Source organism: Arvicola amphibius, chromosome 3 (genome assembly GCF_903992535.2).
Source record: "Arvicola amphibius chromosome 3, mArvAmp1.2, whole genome shotgun sequence".
NCBI classification, from domain to species: Eukaryota; Metazoa; Chordata; class Mammalia; order Rodentia; family Cricetidae; genus Arvicola; species Arvicola amphibius.
Window position 1 is genome coordinate 74,388,964 of NC_052049.1, and position 18,681 is coordinate 74,407,644.

The 18,681-nt window shown below is 38.4% G+C and overlaps 1 protein-coding gene across 1 annotated transcript in view; it reads right to left on the minus strand.

The window, feature by feature from the left end:
• Positions 1-18,681, minus strand: part of Gria4 (glutamate ionotropic receptor AMPA type subunit 4) — a 364,384-nt gene that overhangs the window by 113,884 nt on the left and 231,819 nt on the right. Inside the window, 1 exon segment of the mRNA XM_042054761.1 lies at positions 4,231-4,415. Within this exon segment, the coding sequence (XP_041910695.1) occupies positions 4,231-4,415 (185 nt within the window).

The window sequence follows — 18,681 nt, forward strand, 5'->3', positions numbered from 1 at the left end:
GGTGCCATTATCATTGGCATCTCAATCCGCCCTCATTGTCAGCCACATTCAGAGAGTCCGGTTTGATCACATGCTCGTTCAGTCCAAGTCCAGCTGGCCTTGGTGAGCTCCCATTACATCAGTCCCACCGTCTCCATGGGTGGATGCACCCCTTGCGGTCCTGACTTCCTTACTCATGTTATAAGCATACATAATTGAATAGTGGTATTCAAGTACATTTAAATTGTGTGTTGATCAACTAAGTCTATTTAGGGTATCCACAATCACTATCATTCTCATTTCTTTGTGAGGAGACATCCAAAATCCTCTCCATGAGATGGGGCATAGGGACTAGGAAAGGAGACTGAAAGAATACAAGTGATATAAAGACAGAAATGATAAAAATTAGGAAAAATAGAGAGGGAACTTTAATTGGTGATGAATGAAAGAGGTCAATACAGAAGAAGAGGGTGGGAGAAGGTATGAATTACAGTAAGGAGATTCAAAAAAGTCTCAAGGAATTATATTTTTTCATATTTAAGTTATTTATATATACATGTGTATGTACACATATACATGAACACACAAACATGCACATCTATCATCTATATCTATCTATCTATCTATCATCTATCTATATCTATGTACCTATCTATCATGTGTCTATCAACTACCTATCATCTATAAGATACATATGAAGCTGTATCACTTGGACTGACAACATTTTTCTCAAAAGCCATAGATCATCTAATAAGATCCCCAGCACAGGGATGAGTTCAAGAGGCTCCCCAAACAGGACAGGCTCTTTCTGAGTCCTATTTATTTCAAAATATACAATACATACCATCAACTCGAGTCATCCTTCTGTGTGACAGCAAGCTAGAGCTTATTTCTGCTGTGTGGCTATGATTTTTGTATCAATTATCAAGCATGCCCCATCTCTTCTTTCACATTCTCTAGTCAATTTTCACTGATTACTTTTTACAGAACACTTTAGTTTAGTCTCTGAAATGTTTTCTGTTGTTTATTTAATTAATGAACAGGGATTATTGTTGAAACATGGGGCATCACACACACTCTTAGTAGCATTTGACTTTCTCCTGTTAGGATAGAATTGAGAGTGAAATCCAGAGCTGGAGAAGTAGCTCAGTGATACGAGAGCCTGCCAAACACACTCAGGAACAGCCTTGATTCAAGCCGCAGTGCCAAACAAAATACAGAATCAAAACAAGACATCTTACAAGTGATTCTATTTAGAACTATGAAAAGCAGATAATAATCTTGTTTCCCATCAGACATAGTGTTTCTTGAAAGAGAAAGCAATCACCATCACAGAAGCAAGAAGACATCTCCTTACAGGACAGTGGGCCTTTATGAATAGACTTTATAAGATGTCTACCATAGTTACAAGTTTGTTATTTATTCCATCATATGTAGCCCTGATAGTAAAGAAATCAACTACACTTTATCAAAAAAGAATAGGAATGGTAGATGATCAAGTTTCTAATTTCTTTGAAATGTTAACAGAAAAAAAGAGAAGGAGGAAGAACAGGAGGAGGAGAAAAAGAGAATGAGAAAGAGAAGGAGGAGGAGGAAGGAGAGGAGGAAGAGGAGAAGGAATAGGAGGAGACCAGTCTCTTCAGAGTCATTTAAGGCTTAGAGTTTATCCACAGTACCTGGCAATGCCAATTTTCTTCTTAGAAACCAGCTAAGGCTTTAAAACATCAGCAGTTTTGAGCACTGACTTATCTGTCCATCCTAGATCGTTAAAGCGCAGGTGCTAAGTGGAAGGTCTCTCCAGAGTCACTCAGCCTTTGACAGGCACCTGGCAGTCCCTGCAGTTGTTGGAATTGGCTGTTCTTCAGAATTCATCCTGAGTCAAATACTCAAATTCTCCCAACAGGGGCAGTGGGTGTGGATGGGAGAGAGTGGGACTGGAGCTGGAGTCACTGCTCTGCTGTGAAAGTCAGGGAGAAGGCTTCCTTGGAATTCCACAAATGCTCATTATGAATTTCTTTACCTGGGTTGCTGATGTGGAGTAAATGTAAGTGATTTGTAGACTTAGTTTAATTGTTCACTAAAATAGGAGAGATTCTTTCTTCAGTGAAGTGTTATTATTTTCTTTTATAAAGGGATAACAAGAGGTAGATATATTGCCAATCACTCTTATGTTTTAAGGAGGGCCCACAACAAATTGGCACCAATGTGGTCAACTAAAATTCACTTAAAACCTGAGAGTTTTGGAAGGAATTCTAGGGACAAAAAGAAGAAAAAAAGAGTTAAGCATAGCTTAACACCATAGTTCTTTTAAGAGAGGTTTTCCTGATTAAGCAGTAGCAGAAAAAAAGTCATGAGGTTTTGAAAAGGCAGCTTCCTGGGCTGTGTTGCCAGTAGGAACTCACCGAATGGGGTTTGCAGGCCCGGGTGCTTGTATGCCCACTTGGGGTCAGGAGGAAAGTAGCTGAGTCCATGCCCACAGCTCAGCACTCCTGCCTGGGCAGGCAGCAGAATCAGGTCTACTAGGTGTGCACAAGCAGGAGAGCATGGTGAATTCCTGATGTCATACACAGAGATATTTCCAAGCTGTGAGGTGTGCTACATGGCAGATTTAGCTTTCACTCAGATAAAAAGGGTTTATATGCTGCACAATGCTACCCAGAGTTGAGGTGAATGGCTCCCACCCAGTGGTCCCAAAGCCTGCAGTGAACTACCTTCACCATATTTAAAGCCTGAGAGAGGCGGAGCCAGCACTCAGGGCCTTTGAGACCAAGCTGCTTAGCATATTAAACAGCGCTTCTTGACAGAAAAGGATTTCAGATACACAATAGGACCAATTCAGATGTAAAAGACCACTAAACAAGACACAGTGTGTTTAAAAAATTTACGTAGGCTTGGGAGAGAGAAGCCATGTAGCCCCACTGGAAACAGACACTGGAACTTTAGCTGGTAAACCACAGCCATGAGGCGATACACAGGTTAATGAAGATGGGTTAAATTACGATGTAAGAGTTAGCCAATAAGAAGCTACAGCTAATGGGCCAAACAGCAATTTAATTAATACAGTTTCAGTGTGATTATTTCGGGGCTGAGTAGCTGGGAGCAAATAAGCAGGCTCCTCATACAGCACTCTTATACAACTGAGTTGTTTAATTGCTTAAAAATTCAAAATGTCTTTTATGATAAGCTTTTCCAAATGCTAATCTACACATGGAAATAAATACTAATCTATGGAAACTAGTGATACTCAAACAAGAGACACTCAATTCAGAAATTCTAATATATGAAATGATAATATAGACATGCTAAGATGTGAAAACCAGAGATGCAAAACCTAGAGTTTGTGGGTATTAAGAAGAAATTACAAATACATTTTGCCTTTAAGTTTTTATCATTAAATACTAAAATAACTGGTTGTTGTAAATGAATTCCAAACCGATAGGCTTTCTATTTGAAACCCAATCACATAATTCTGCAGTTAAAGTATACCCAATGAATTAATCAACTCTGAATTATACTAGTCCAAATACATTTTGAATAAATATGAACAAACCTCCACCAAGCCACTAGATGGCACACAGGCACTGCGTGATTGTGGTGGAAGGCAGCCTCAAAGTATTACTGTGTTCAGGTCAAGGAAAGCAAATACTACCTATATTCGCATTGTGTTTCCCACCAATTAATACAATGACATAGCTCAGTTTTTATCTTTTCCTGCCTTCTTCAAATCTACTTGACAGCTGTTTATTGGAATCTTTATTCAAAGATTCTCCCTTCTGAAGGAAAGTTGAAAAATCCTGTATGATTAGCTGGTATTATTTATTTAAAACATCTGGTAGAAGCAGAACACAGCACAGAATGTTCTACCTAATCATCTTTTATTTTTAAATTTATTTGATAATTTTCATGAGACTAACTCTCAAAGCCCTATAAAGGCCTTTTAAGATTCTCTAACATTTGATGACACTAATCTTCAAACTTCATATTAACGAAGTCCAAGAACTCCCAGCGACTAAGTGTTCTCCTACTATTTATAGTTTTACAAGGTAGAATAGCCATACTCCTAACTTTAATTGCCCATAAGATTTAAATGGCCTGTGGCAGTAAAGAACTGTCACTTTGTCCTAGAGACAAGTCATGGGAAATTCCAATTTCTCATACTGTGAACTGGAAGCCATATGGAGACAGATCTGGAATGGGTCAACATTTTTATCCAGTGTATACCTGAGTAATAAGATGAAGGCCAAGACTTACCTGTTCTAAAATGTTCTGAAGCCTCTCGATCTCACAATCTATCACAAACTTCTTCTCTTGTCTTCTGTCAAGCTCTTCTAACAGTTGCCTGTAGCTGACATCGTTAAAATTTTCCACACATATCGCGCTGACATGCCATCCATTTTGTCCTGCTTTCTCCATAATAGCTTGAAGGATTGAATATCCTATTGGGGAGAAAAAACAGTTCATAAAATTATGCTTTTAACTTATGTAGAGACTGGATCCACATCAATATTTTTCACATTTTAAAACACACACATAGATTATTTAGAATCTTGAAAATATGACTCTTTATTTAAGAATCTTTTTTTTTCTTGTTTTCTTTACTCAGGACAACAAACTACCTTAATCTATTGATTAGATGAAAATGCCACAGTATACCTCGTGAAAAAAAATCTCAAAATCCCTTTACAGAGAATATTCCATTGCTCTAGATATATTTTTGATGTGATAAAACAGAACCCCATTTTACCACTCCTGGTAATCAATAACAATTTAATGAGCCCATTTGTTATTTTACACTCTAAACATAACCTGTTTTGAACAGTGGTTTCAATTTTCTCTATTGAACAGGGTAGTATCAGAGTTTTTGTTTAACTATGAAAGAAAAGATGTACAAGAAAACAATATTATGGTATTTATTGAGGGTGTATTTTTGTTGGTCTCATTTGATAATTCTGACAGATTATGCACAGATGGAATTATTTATTAAGCTTTCCCTGTCCTGGCAGAAGAAGAGTGTGGGCTGTGTATGAGGTGAATTGTCAACAGGTAAGGGACTGAGAAGCTCTTAGAGGAGATGAACAGAAATATGACCAAAGTCTTAAAGTGCAATAGAAAATGCACACGTGTCACATAACTATAATAGTAACAGTTGAGAGATAGAAGTAGGAACACAAGCTCAGCTTCCTCTATACAAGGAAAGAGTTTACAGCCACCTTGGGCTACACAACGCTTTGCCACAAACCCCCCCCCCCCCAAAAAAAAAATGACTTCTGGAAAGTCTGGTGACGTGGCTCAACAAGTAATGGTACTTGCCACCAAAGCCTAGTGAACTGAGTTTAGTTCCAGGTCACATGGTGGAAGGGTACAATGGAGTCCTCTAAGTTCTCCTGGGTCATTTACAGACATACTGACACACATACACATAAAACAAGTAAACAAGTAAATATTTCAATGCAAACTGCAATGGCAGCAGTCCTGACAGCAGTTCTTGGCCCCAGGACAGCTTGAGGAATCTTTCTAGATGAGACAAGGAAAGAGCAACACAAAGAAGAAGCCATTTAAATTGGGTCAAGAAGGTTGAGAAAATGTAAGGTTGTTGGAGATGGGGTACTGGTTAGGTGCTGGATTGCTGCTGGGGAAAATGTGTGCTCTCTGCCCTGTTCTTCACCCAAATAATCCTGCAAGTGGAAGGAGACTATCATCTGCAACAGTGTCTTTATGTCTGTTTCCCCAGTCCTCAGTTTTGTGTTATAACTTGAGAGATAAAGAGGAAAAAGTTTCTTAGAACTGAAAAAAATTCACTTAAACAAAGATTGGTTAGAATAAGAGCTTGTTATCCACTCGGGTTTTTACTTTATTGCTTGGCATAAATAAAACATTCTATCTGTTTCCTTAAGATTGTTTAACAGCAGTGTGAGCTCATTCTGTAGTTGCTGCCCCTAGCTTTTTCCTCCTAGGTTTTATGATTAGACTAGAGAGTTGGAAGGATTCAAAGGGAAAATTTAAAGTGAACCCTTATAAGAGAACACTTATTCAGTGTCTGGGTGACACATAAGTCTCAGGTTTTGGGAGTTTCATTTTAAGGTTCTGTTCTCCTTGTCTCTGAACTCCAAACATTATGATGTTCAGACAATGCCAACAGATGGAACTAATGATGAGATCATATCTGAAATATAAATTATCTACTTTCCTGCCAAATGAAAACTGTGGCAGTCAGAATTCATTTCTATTTAAATGAAAAGAATCCCCAAAGAAGATAGAGGACATGTTAATTACAGTATGCCTATTCTGGATATGTGTTGCTACATTGAGTCTTTCCTTTTGTAGTTCACACCTGTAATTATCTTTTCATATCTTAGCCTGATATTGCCCTTCTCCCACCAGCTTGAAAACCAGGCACTCTCTTATTTCCTGTTCAATGAATGTAATGTGACTGCATGGAAGCTTCTCCCTTTTTCCTTCTTACCTTTTAAAAGATTTATTATTTCTTTATGTAGGTGTGTGTGTGTGTGTGTGTGTGTGTGTGTGTGTGTGTTTGGGTAGATATATATGCATATGCATGTGGGTACTTACAGATGCCAAAAGACCTGTAGTTGGGGTTATTTACGTTATTTACTTGTTAGTAGTTGGAAGTGGGTGATGGGAACCAAACCCCTGTCCTCAAGAAGAATAAGTGCTCCTAACCTCTTAGCCTTCCTTCCTCTTTCCTTCCTTCCTTTATCGCCCACTCCCTCCCTCCTTCTCAGGACAGGGGGGAACAGAGGATGGTCGGGAGGAGTGAGTTAGGGACTTAGTTTTAGCGGGATAGTAGGATTCGGATTCCGAAGGAAGAATCCTTGTAACTTCTTCCTTTCTCCTTTTTTTTCTTTCTTTCTTTCTTTCTTTCTTTCTTTCTTTCTTTCTTTCTTTCTTTCTTTCTTTCTTTCTTTCTTTCTTTCTATTATTCCCTTCCTTGCTTCCTTCCTTTCTTCCTTCCTTCCTTCCTTCCTTCCTTCCTTCCTTCCTTCCTTCCTTCCTTCGTGGCATATTTGTGTGTGTATGTGTGTATATTTGTACTCACTTTTTACCTCAAGGATGTATATATATCATCTATGGAAAGGGACATTTGTGGATGAATAGCACCTCAGCGGTGCTCTTTCTTCATCACATGAGTTGGGCTTATCTGATTTTTGTTTTCTTTACACAAATCAACAGGAGAATAATCAGGAGAAATTTATGCCAGGGAGGAGTTCACTTAAAAAAGACAGGAGCGGCCGGGCGGTGGTGGCGCACGCCTTTAATCCCAGCACTCGGGAGGCAGAGGCAGGCGGATCTCTGTGTGTTCGAGGCCAGCCTGGTCTACAAGAGCTAGTTCCAGGACAGGCTCTAGAAACTACAGGGAAACCCTGTCTCGAAAAACAAACAACAAACAACAACAACAACAAAAAAAGACAGGAGCTATCTGGATACTATAAAATGTTTCATCTGAATGAAGACCAGAAAGTGCCTACTTTGCTTTCAACAGCATAGTTATGAATAGGCAGCACAATGCTTAACCCATAAAGCATGTTTAGAGGACTAGGGCACCGAGGAGAAAAGGGGATTGACGAGGATACAGATTTATCAATGAATATGATCAGAGTAACAAAAGTTGGGGAATGAAGCAAATGCTACATGTTGGACGTGGGGTAGAAAAATGTCTAGGTTATAGAATCTAGTGTGTTTGAGTGTGTGTGTGTGAGAGAGAGAGAGAAAGAGAGAGAGAGAGAGAGAGAGAGAGAGAGAGAGAGAGAGAGAGAGAGAGAGAGAGAGAGAGAGAGAGAGAGAGAGAGAGAGAGAGAGATCTGCTATCTGGTCTGACAGGTGAGTTTGATGTAGATTGAGCTAAGTCAAAGACATGTAGATAATTCCAAAATTCTTGCTGCGTTTAATGTGATCATGCTGGAAGCACAATATGGATTTAGCAACTATTTAGTTTGTATACTTGCCAAAGCAGTTTGGTACTGAAACCTGTTTAAAGGTCAGAGTCTGAACATGAGGGAATGGAATGGTGGAGAGGAGAGAGCAATGAAAGAGAGATCTTTATATAGAGAGCCACTATGGGGTTAGGGAGAAACCTGGTGCTATGGAAATTCCCAAGAATACACTATGGCCCCAGCCAAGACTTCTAGTCACAGAGGACAGGGTGCCTGAATTGGCCTTCTCCTATAATCAGATTGGTGAATACCATAATTATCATTTTACAGTCGTCATCCAGTAACTGATGGAACCAGAAGCAGAGATCCACAACCAAACACCAAGCCAAGCTCCGGAACCCAGTCGAAGAGAGAAAGGCGGGAATATATGAACAAGGCAGTCAAGATTTTGATGGAAAAATCCACAGGGAGCTTTGACCCAAGTTTGTGGAAAATCATGAATTCTAGACCAACATTTGTATAGCCATGGGACTGAACTAGACCCTTCATATGTGGGAGACAGTGATGAAGATTTGACTATCTAAGAGGGCCCTGGCAGTAGGACCAGGATCTATTCCTGGTGCATGTTAGCTTGTTGGAGCCTATTCCCTATGGTGGGATGCCATGATCAATCTTAATGCAGTGGGAAAGGCTTGGTTCTGCCTCAACTTAATGTGCCAGACTTTGATGCCTCCCCATGGGAGCCCTTACCTATTGGGAGGAGTGGATGCGGGGTGAGATGAGGGGGCCAGAAGGAAGCGGTGTGGGTAGAGAACTGTGGTTGGAATGTAAAATGAAATTTTTTTGGAGGACCTTGGACTTAACGTAGTGAAGGGAACCCTGATGGCTCTTTGTCTTGGAGAGGGGTGGAGTGGGGGTATGGGTGGAAGGGAGGGGAGGGAAGGGGGAGGAGATGGAAATCTTTAATTAAAAAAAAAGAAAAAAAAAGAAGAAAAAAAGTGTAATAAATGACTGAAAACTTAAAAAAAAAAAAAAAGAAAAGAAACCTGACCTGTCTACCTGGGCAAACTTATTGACAGCCCCGACTGCAGTGTCCACTTGTGCTGCAGTCCAGGAAGCATGTATTGAAATAAACACTTATTTCCTTTCCTATGTAGGTTGACGGGATCCATGTAAATCTGGGATAATAGGAAATGACTGACTTTTCTACCCATACTTAAGTGTACAAATGCAAAATCTACTTTCAAAGTTGAACTAAGTGTTACTTTTAAATATGGTTTGAGGCCCCTCAAATATCTTGCTTTTACTAATAGTAATATTTTTGTCTCTTCCCTGCATTGCTGTGTTTATTCACAGTTCAGATGGCAACTGCCAAAAGAACTCAGGATATTAGATCTATAAAATATTGTAGCAAAGATTGTAGGTTGTTTTCTAGTAGTAAGCAGTGGAATTCTAATCTGGAATAAAGACAGTTAGAATACTTTTATCCCATCGTGTTTACCTGGAGATAACACTCTGAGTACATGTCAGCCTATAAGATATGCGGAAGTTTCAGAGTACTTTCATAGGTTATTTTCCATACCATCTTATAGCTGAATGTCAATCCCATCCTTGGCCTCAAGAGCCCAGATTTAAGTTATGGAATAACACTATTCTGTGTGTTTATTTTTTGCTATTTTATTAAGTATTTAAGAATAGTTTGCCTTTGATGTGGGATTCCCCTCTCTATGCTGTGATTACCACTGATTAATAAAGAAATTGTGATGTAGGTGTGTCTTCTGTCTATCTGATGATTTCATTGGATAATTAATAAAGAAACTGCCTGGCCCATCTGATAGACCGGCCCTTAGGTGGGTGGAGTAGACAGAACAGGAAGAAGGAAGTGAGGTAGATGGCTCAGTCAGATTCCATGCCTCTCTTAAGTTAGGCAGACCACCGTGCCTCTCCTCAGAGAGAAGCCAGATGCGATGAAGCTCCAGCCCAAGTTGGACGTATGCTAGAAACTAAACGGTAAGGCACCACTTCATGGTGCTACACAGATTATTAGATATGGGTTAATCAAGATGTGAGTAAGAGGCTGAAAATAATGGGCCAGGCAGTGTTTAAAAGAATACAATTTGTGTGTTGTTATTTCGAGGTATAAGCTAGCTGGTGGCCGGGAGCTGGGCAGGATGAAAAGCAGGCCTGCTCAACTCCACACTACAAAATTGCTTTGGCTCTATAGCAGGGCAGAATAGAGGCAGGCAGGGAAAACTGAATTGAATGCTAGGAGAAAGAAGGCAGAGTCAGAGAGAAGCCATGTAGTCACTGCCAAGAATAGATAAGCCAGAACCTTGCCGGTAGGCCATGAGCCTCATGGTAAAATATAAAATAATAGCAATGGGCTAAATTAAGATGTAAGCATTAGCCAATAAGAAGCTAGAGCTAATAGGCCAAGTAGTAATATAATTAATACAGTTTCTGTGTGGTTATTTTTAATCTGGGCAGCCATGAATGAACAAGCGGCCTCTTGCTACATGCCTGTACATTCTGATTCTTGTAATATTTTAAAATTTATTTTTTTACTTTTGAAATTATAATGTAGTTAGATAATTTTCCCTTTCCATTTCCTTCCACTAAGCTCTCCATATACCCATCCTTTCTCTCTTTCAAATTCATGGCCTTATTTTTTACTGATTTTTGTTACATGTATTAGAAAGTACAAATCTTTCACAATTCAACTCTAATTCATATTTTGTATTGTGTAGAGGTTTTTATGATTTGTCATTCTTACTATCTTTTAAAATATTTATGTATTTTAATTAGAATATTATCACTTCACTTTCCTTTCCCCTTTCTACAGGTATATTTTATAAGGAACTTAGTTTGTTGACTTAGTGGCATGGACTTATCTTCAGTGACCACCTATCTAGACTTTTCAGTGAGAGGAATAAACTTGTCTTCTTTATTTAGCCATTAATATGATAGAAGCAGAAACTTCTGTTAGCTGCATTGAACCTAATATTGATCATGCATTAAAGTATTCTCAACAGTTTTCAAAAGTCTGAAGGAATCCAAAAGCTTCTGCAAGTAGTTTACCAACTATTCCCTTCTAGTCCTTTAGGGCTTTTCTGAAACTAGGTCACTAGAGAATTTTATTTCTGTACTTTGAATTGTTGAATCTATTAGTTTATATATTAATTACTAATGTGATATATAATTGTCACTATTAATTGTCAACTTGACACAATTTGAAAGCACCATGGACATGAACCTCTGGGAATGTTTGTGAATGGGTTCCTCCATTATGTTAGTTGAGATGGAAAGACCCACCTTGAATGCAGGTGGTGTCTTTATGTAGACAAGAGTACCAGGTTGTATAAAGAGAAAATAGCTTAACTCTAGTTTTCTTCTTACTGACTATGGATACAGGAGACAAGTTGCCTCCATGTCCTTCAGCATGCCTTCCTCTCCATGAACTGTAGTCACTCAAACTAAAATCCCAATTAAACCCTTCCTCTTTGTCGAAGTTTTTGTTATAAAAAAAGAGAGAACATGGTCCTGACTTCCTTGTGTTTACCCATTGAGACGGTGGGACAGATCTAACGGGAGACCACCAAGTCCAGTTGGAATGGAACTGATGGAACAGGGGACCAAACCGGGCTCTCTGAATGTGGCTGATGGTGGAGGAGGACTGAGAAACCAAGGACAATGGCAATGAATGTGAACTCTACAGCATGGACGGGTTCACTGTGAGCCTTAACCTTCACCTGGCAATGGATGGAGATAGAGACAGAGCCCCACATTGGAGCACCAGACTGAGCTCCCAAAGTTCTGATGAGGAGCAGAAGGAGAGAGATCATGAGAAAGAAAGTCAGAACCATAAGGGATGCGTTCACTCACTGAGACGGCAGGACAGAACTAATGGGAGACCACCAAGTCCACTTGGAATGGGACTGATGGAACATGCGTCCAAATCGGACTCTCTGAAAGTGGCTGATGGTGGAGGCTGACCGAGGAGCCAAGGACAATGGCGATGGGCTTGGTCTCTACGACATGTACGGGCTCTGTGTGATCCTTGTCAGTTTGGTTGCTCACCTTCCTGGACCTGGAGGGAGTTGGGAGGACCTTGGACTCAACATAGTGTAGAGAACCCTGATGGCTCTTTGGCCTGGAGAAGGAGGGAGTGGGGGTATTGGTGGAGGGGAGGGGAGGGAAGGGGGAGGAGGAGGGGAGGAGATGGCAATTTTTAATAAAAAATAAATAAACTGGGAAAAAGAGAGAACAAAACAAGTGTACCTAATTTACATAGCTATTAAAATTTCTATGAAAGAAATTTTCTCATGGTTCTGTGCATAAGGTCTTCAATGTTCTATTATTGTTTTAAAGACATATTTGTGGATATGATATTTTTGTCTCCTAAATGTCTCTTGAACTGCTTTTCATCACTATCTTCATGCTGTGCACTGAAAAAGCATTCATGGATGCACTAGAAGGCATCAATCATGCAGTCAAGTTTAAATGTCTTCGCAGAACACTACTGTTTTCTTTAAGACGGTTTCCTCCTTTTTTGCTCTAGTTTGTTTTCGAGAGAGGGAAGAGAGAGAGAGAGAGAGAGAGAGAGAGAGAGAGAGAGAGAGAGAGAGGAGAGAGCAGGAGTGAATTTCAATTAAAAAAGTAAAAAGAAAAAGAGAAAGGAAACATTTTACATAAAAATAAAAAAATAGATAAAATCAGTTCTTTCTGTAAGTGACCCTAATATAATTAATAATAATAATAGTAGTAATAGTAATAATAATAATAATAATAAAATACTAACTTGTTTACCTCATCCCACACCCTATAATCAGACAACTTTCTGCAGAAATAGGCTTTCATAGCCCTCTGTATATGTCACGTCTTACAAAGACATTTTTATTACAGTTTCTAATTATATATTTGAATGATGAGCAGAGGAGAGTTTTTCTCTCCCACCAGACTGTGGGTTGATGGAGTTTGGAGCTATTCTTGTTCTCAGAATCTAACGAAATATATGCTTAGTGATGGAATGCATAAATAAATTAGTGGGCAGTCCATAGAGAGGGATGAGACTATTAAGAAGCTCAGAAGCAAAATGTGGCACAATCAGCTATGTCCAGTAGCTTCAAATGCTTCTTGTTATCACTGAAAGAAAGGACACACACACATGTATGAAATTCAGAATTTAGTCTTTGCTCCTCAAAGATATTAAGAAGATAATGCTTCTCAGGAATACTATATTTGAAGTTAGGATATATGATACTTGTAGGGGAGCAGAAACAAAAAGCCACTTAAGGAGGCCATGCCTCACTAACACAGATAACAGCCTATAGAGTCCAGATTTAGTGCCATGTATAGGAAGGAACTAGATTCTAGTTTATGAATATGAAGAAATCACCTGATTATATATTATCACCCGATTTTATATATGTAAATAATATCACCTGATTATGTATTAAGGAAAGAAAAGGGTTTTGCTCACCAATATGGTCTGTTGTGGTTATTCTACTGATTGCATTGCACCTTTAGTCTTCATTGACTAATGTGCAAACCAATTTTTGCCATCCCAAAGCCCATGATGAAATCAGATACAGACTGGAGAAATCCATTTTTCTTTCTTGCTGAGTTATCAGTTACTCTAGAGACTATGTAGAATTTGAATGTTTTCCATCCACATACTGTTTCTCTTTTCAATTTTGTCTCTGTCAATTTTTAAAATCTGGCTTTATGTTACTTCAAGTAACACCTTCTTATAAAGTAAAGCTACCTTCTTTTATTAAGCGAGGCATTCTTGGAAGACTACTTTCTTTTTTGTTTTTTTTTTTGTTTTGTTTTTTGAGACAGGGTTTCTCAGTGTAGCTTTGGAGACTGCCCTGGCACTTGCTCTGTATAGCAGGCTGGCCTCTTCCTGCCGAGTGCTGGGATTAAAGGCTCGCACCACCAGGAAGACTACTTTCTTAGTAATAATAATAATAATAATAATAATAATAATAATAATAATAATAATAAAATTTTAACCATATATGTGCATATATGGTTATTATTTTGATCATAAAGTAAGACTTTTTATTAATTTTGTATCACACTATTTTACATGTAAAGCCCAAACTATACATTTGGGTTGAATTGAAAGTGATATTTTGCAATGTTACTTTGGTTCCTCTGGGGAGCAGGAGTAATAACGCTTAATTTTCCTGTGGTGCATTGTGGTGAAAAGATTTACATAAAATTACAGGGAAAATTTTGTTCCTATCTGGAACAAACACAGGCTGAAGTAAGCATTCCCTATATAATTAGCCTGATTTTTGTATGCCACTGAGGCTCAATCCATACCATGAAGCCAGCATAAATGTATGTCAGGGACTGAGGGTGAATGCATTTGATTACTAGCTATTAACTTTTTTTCATGGGGAAGTAGGCTAAGATGATCATGTAAAGACAGAGTGGCTTTGTGACCAGCAATTTGGTGATGAATGACAAGCTTCCTATTCAGCTCATTTACTTTCCACCATGAAATCTGTGCTTTATGTTTCAACTCCATAGATATGAGGGTGTTTATTCTTTATCACTTCTGTTTGACTTTTTATGTACTGAACAGGATCAATGTAGGATTTTAATAGTCATGGCACTTTTATTTTTCTAAGGCTGTTAATAAATGTTGGGTTCCTGTCTTACTAGAGGATAAACTTGGAATGCTATTGTCTGTTAGAATGAAGTACTTAATGTGTTTGTAATAGGAAGAGTAAACCCATCACTCCAGCTTTGGGAAGATCATAGCTCCTCTGTGTATGTTTGTGTATATGTGTGTACACATGTGTGAGCAGAAAAAAGTTAGTACCAATACTCCTCATATTAATCCATAAAGTAGAAAAAGAAGGACCATTATGCAATTAATTTTACAAGGCTATAGATAACTGATACCTAAACTACATGAAGACTCAACAAAGAAAATTATAGAACAATTTCCTTTATGAATAAAGGTACAAAAATTCTCAGTTGCATATTTGCAAACTGAATTCAAGAACACATAAAAAAATCATCCACCATGATCATATTAACTTCATTTTTGGGATGCAGGAATGGTTCAATATACATAAATTGATAAAAGTAATTTATCATATAAACAAACTAAAAGATAAAACCCATAGGACCATCTCATTAAATGTAGAGAAACCTTTGACAAAATCCAACACTCCTTCATGATAAAAGCCCTGGAGATATTAGGGACATAAAAGACATACAACAATGTTATAAATACAGTTTACAGTAAGCCCAAAGTCAATATCAACTTAAATGGAAATAAACTCAAAGCAATTCTTCTAACATCAAGAACAAGATAAGGTTGTCCATTATCTTCCTAACTATTCAATACAGTACTTGAAATTTTAGCTGGAGCAGTGGTTCTTAACATTCCTAATGCCATGGCCCTTTAATAGGGTTCCTCATGTTGTAGTGAATCCCAACCATAAAATTACTTTCACTGCTACTTCAGAACTGTAATTTTGCTATGATTATGAATCATAATGTAAATATTTTTGGAGATAAAAGTTTGTCAAAGAGGTGGCAACTCACAGTTGAAAACTAAGATCAAGGAGATAAAATTTGGAAAGAAAGAAGTCAAAGTATTTTCATTTGCAGATGATATCATAGTATAATAAGTGACCCTAACAATTCCATCAGGAATTTTCTACAGCTGATTAACACTTTCAGTAACATAGCAGGATGTAAAATTAACTCAGTAGCCTTCTGTGGCTGTTTGAAAGAAAATGGCCTCTAAAGGGAGCAGCACTATTAGGAGGTGTGGCTTGTTGGAGGAAGTATGTAGTGTGATGGGGAGTCTCTGGTCACTTCCTGTCGCCTGCATATCAAGATGTAGAATGCACAGATCCTTCTCCAACATCATGTCTGCCTTTATGCTGCTATATCTTGACATGATAATAATGGACTAAACCTCTGAAATGTTAAGCTATTAAATGTTTTTCTTTATAAGAGTTGCTCTGCAGTCATTGTGTCTCTCCACAGCAATAGAATTTTAAAGTTGGATTGAATGCAGTTGTGCATTATGATACGGCTTCAGACCTTTGGGTGCCAGGGCAAGGAATGAAGGAGTTTCAAAGAAAATGGAGCAGCACTCCCTATATGGTGGTGTGGCTTTATTGAGTATGTTGTATCCTTTTTGGAGGAAGCATGTCACTGTAGGGATGGGCTTTGAGGTCTCCTTTACTCAAGTTTTGCTCAGCATGACACTCCTGTTGCCTTTGTATCAAGATGTAGAACTTTTAGATCCTTCTCTGGCACCACGTATGGCTGAATATCACCACGTGGCGCCCACGTGGATGACTGGATCCACAGAAAGTTTGAGAAAGCTTGGGAAAGACTAGAGTAAAGCATGTTTTCTTGATAACAGCAACTTCTCGGGTCTGAGCAAGCGCTCTCATCTAAAAGAGGCTTCCTGACTCAGCTTCAGCTGCAAAACCCTGCAGCTCATTAAGAGGTCCTGCCACGAAACACTTAAACGGTGTTGATGAAAAGCTGAATGCATGCTTTTCAGTTTTCAGCTGTAGCAGGAAAAAAGTTGTGCTGTTTTAAAATGCTGGCTTTCTGGGCCATCCTGCCAGGGCAAACTCTGACTCTTTCAAGCAGGCAGTCCTGACTATGGAGCTTTTGATTGTTTAACACTGTTGCAGCTTGCTTGCTGGCAGGGACCTTGAACAGCCACAGAGTTGTGGTGATAAACATAGGTACAGCCAGTACCTCTGCCATGAGGCTGGAAAGCTAAGGAATGGGCTGGATCTAGCTGTCAAAGCCACGGCTCTAGTCCTACCGATATTGTTTGGTAAATTAAAGACTCATATAGTCAGAAAAAGAGAGATATACAGTAAAAGAAAGATTCAAAGTCGAAGAAAACATCAAAATGGTTTACAATGTGTTGGAAATATATGCAGGCTAAAAGTTAAAGTTCTTAAGAAAAAAAAAGGAAGCAGTTGGGTGTGGTAGTACAAACCTTTAATCCCAACACTTGAGAGGCAAAGGTAGATTGACCTCTGTGATTTCAAGGTGTGGTGCATACACCTTTAATCTGAATGCCTCGGAGGCAGAGACAGACAGATCTCTGTGAGTTCTTGGTGTAGTAGCACACACCTTTAATCCCAGCACTTGGGAAGCAGAGACAGTGGATCTCTGTGTGTTCAAGGACAGCCTGGTCTAAAGAGTTATTCCTGGGCAAAGATATGCAGAGAACGTGTCTCAAAAAATAAAAGTAAAAAATAAACAAAATAGAGGCTAAAATAAAGCTGCACAAAGATGGAAAATACACAGAGAATCTTGATGCTGTATACTATTATGCTCTCTTTGAATTGTTTGAATGCTGAGGAAGAAGCAAAAGCTGCTAAAAGTTATTTGTTTATAAATGCTGCTAAACAATTCCAGAATAGATATTTTGAAAATACCTTGACTTTAAAATTTGGATCTAAGGACATGATGCTTTGGAAAGGAGTTTCTTTTGTTTTTACAGAAAATGAGATCCTATGGATTGCTTCTATGCCAATATGGTATGATAGACCACGCCCTCCTGAAAGGTTGCTGTGAACACCTTCAGAAAATTACTTCACCCAACTGATGACTGAGATGAACCTGGCACACAGGTTACACCATGAAAGATCTGATTAACAGCGTCCCCATTCAGCAGGAAGCAGTTTGGAGAGAAATAACTACATCCATGTTCCCAAATATTGTTTATAAGTGTTCTTTTACATTTAAAGGGGGATATGATATGGAGATGAATAATTTGCATTGATATGGATTTTGCTTTAGTGATTTAAATTTAAGGTCAATTTTGTTATATGTATGTGTATTTCTGATACTGATTAATGTATTGTGATTGTGTAGTTCATTTAAAAATGTAATGTATATAGGTTGTTAATGGATAGTCATCAATAATAGTAAAACTTGTAGTTATGTTAGTTAGATTTTCTAGATATATAGAGATATATTTAAGTTAAATAGGCATTCTTCATATCTTTCAAAGACTACAGAATATTGCATTTTAAATATTTTAATAACTTAGGGCTTTTCATGACAATGAGACATGTCTGCTCCTGGCAGCACCATCTACTTCAAGAAGATGATGGGCATCAAAGAGGATCTTTATGGAGTTTGATAGCAATTTGCGCAAGAAACTGGTCTTGCCTGGACTGTTGGATAAACTAGACACAAAGAACCCTCAGAGAGAGGACTGCTGAACTTGCCTAAAAGTGAGATGATCTTTCGGGGTTCCTGATTCATGAAAGAGTCTGTGAGACATTCTGCAGGACACAGCAGAAAGTGACTGAACTGCCTTCGAAATTTCCTGCTTCGTGGAAATGTCTGCTGGAAACTATGGACCTGAAGGCTGAAGATGGATGCCCCAAAGGTACAAAAGAACTTTGGGTGACTGTCCAGGTATCAAGATGTCTCTGATTTCTAGAGTTTTGGAAGTAGCTTACTTCTTGTTCACCTAGGTAATATTATATCCTTCTGGAGTCTTTGATGGAGTTGAAGAATAAATAGTTATAGTTTTCCTTAGTTATGATAAAAGGTAAAGTATATATAAATATTGTAACTGTAATTCTTACTTGATAACTGTTTTGTTATATGTAATTTTATTATGTTAAAGTGAAAGCTTTTCTTTTTTGTTTAAACAGAAAAAGGGAAAATGATGTAGGTGTGTCTTCTATCTATCTGATGATTTCATTGGATAATTAATAAAGAAACTGCCTGGCCCATCTGATAGACCGGCCCTTAGGTGGGTGGAGTAGACAGAACAGGAAGAAGG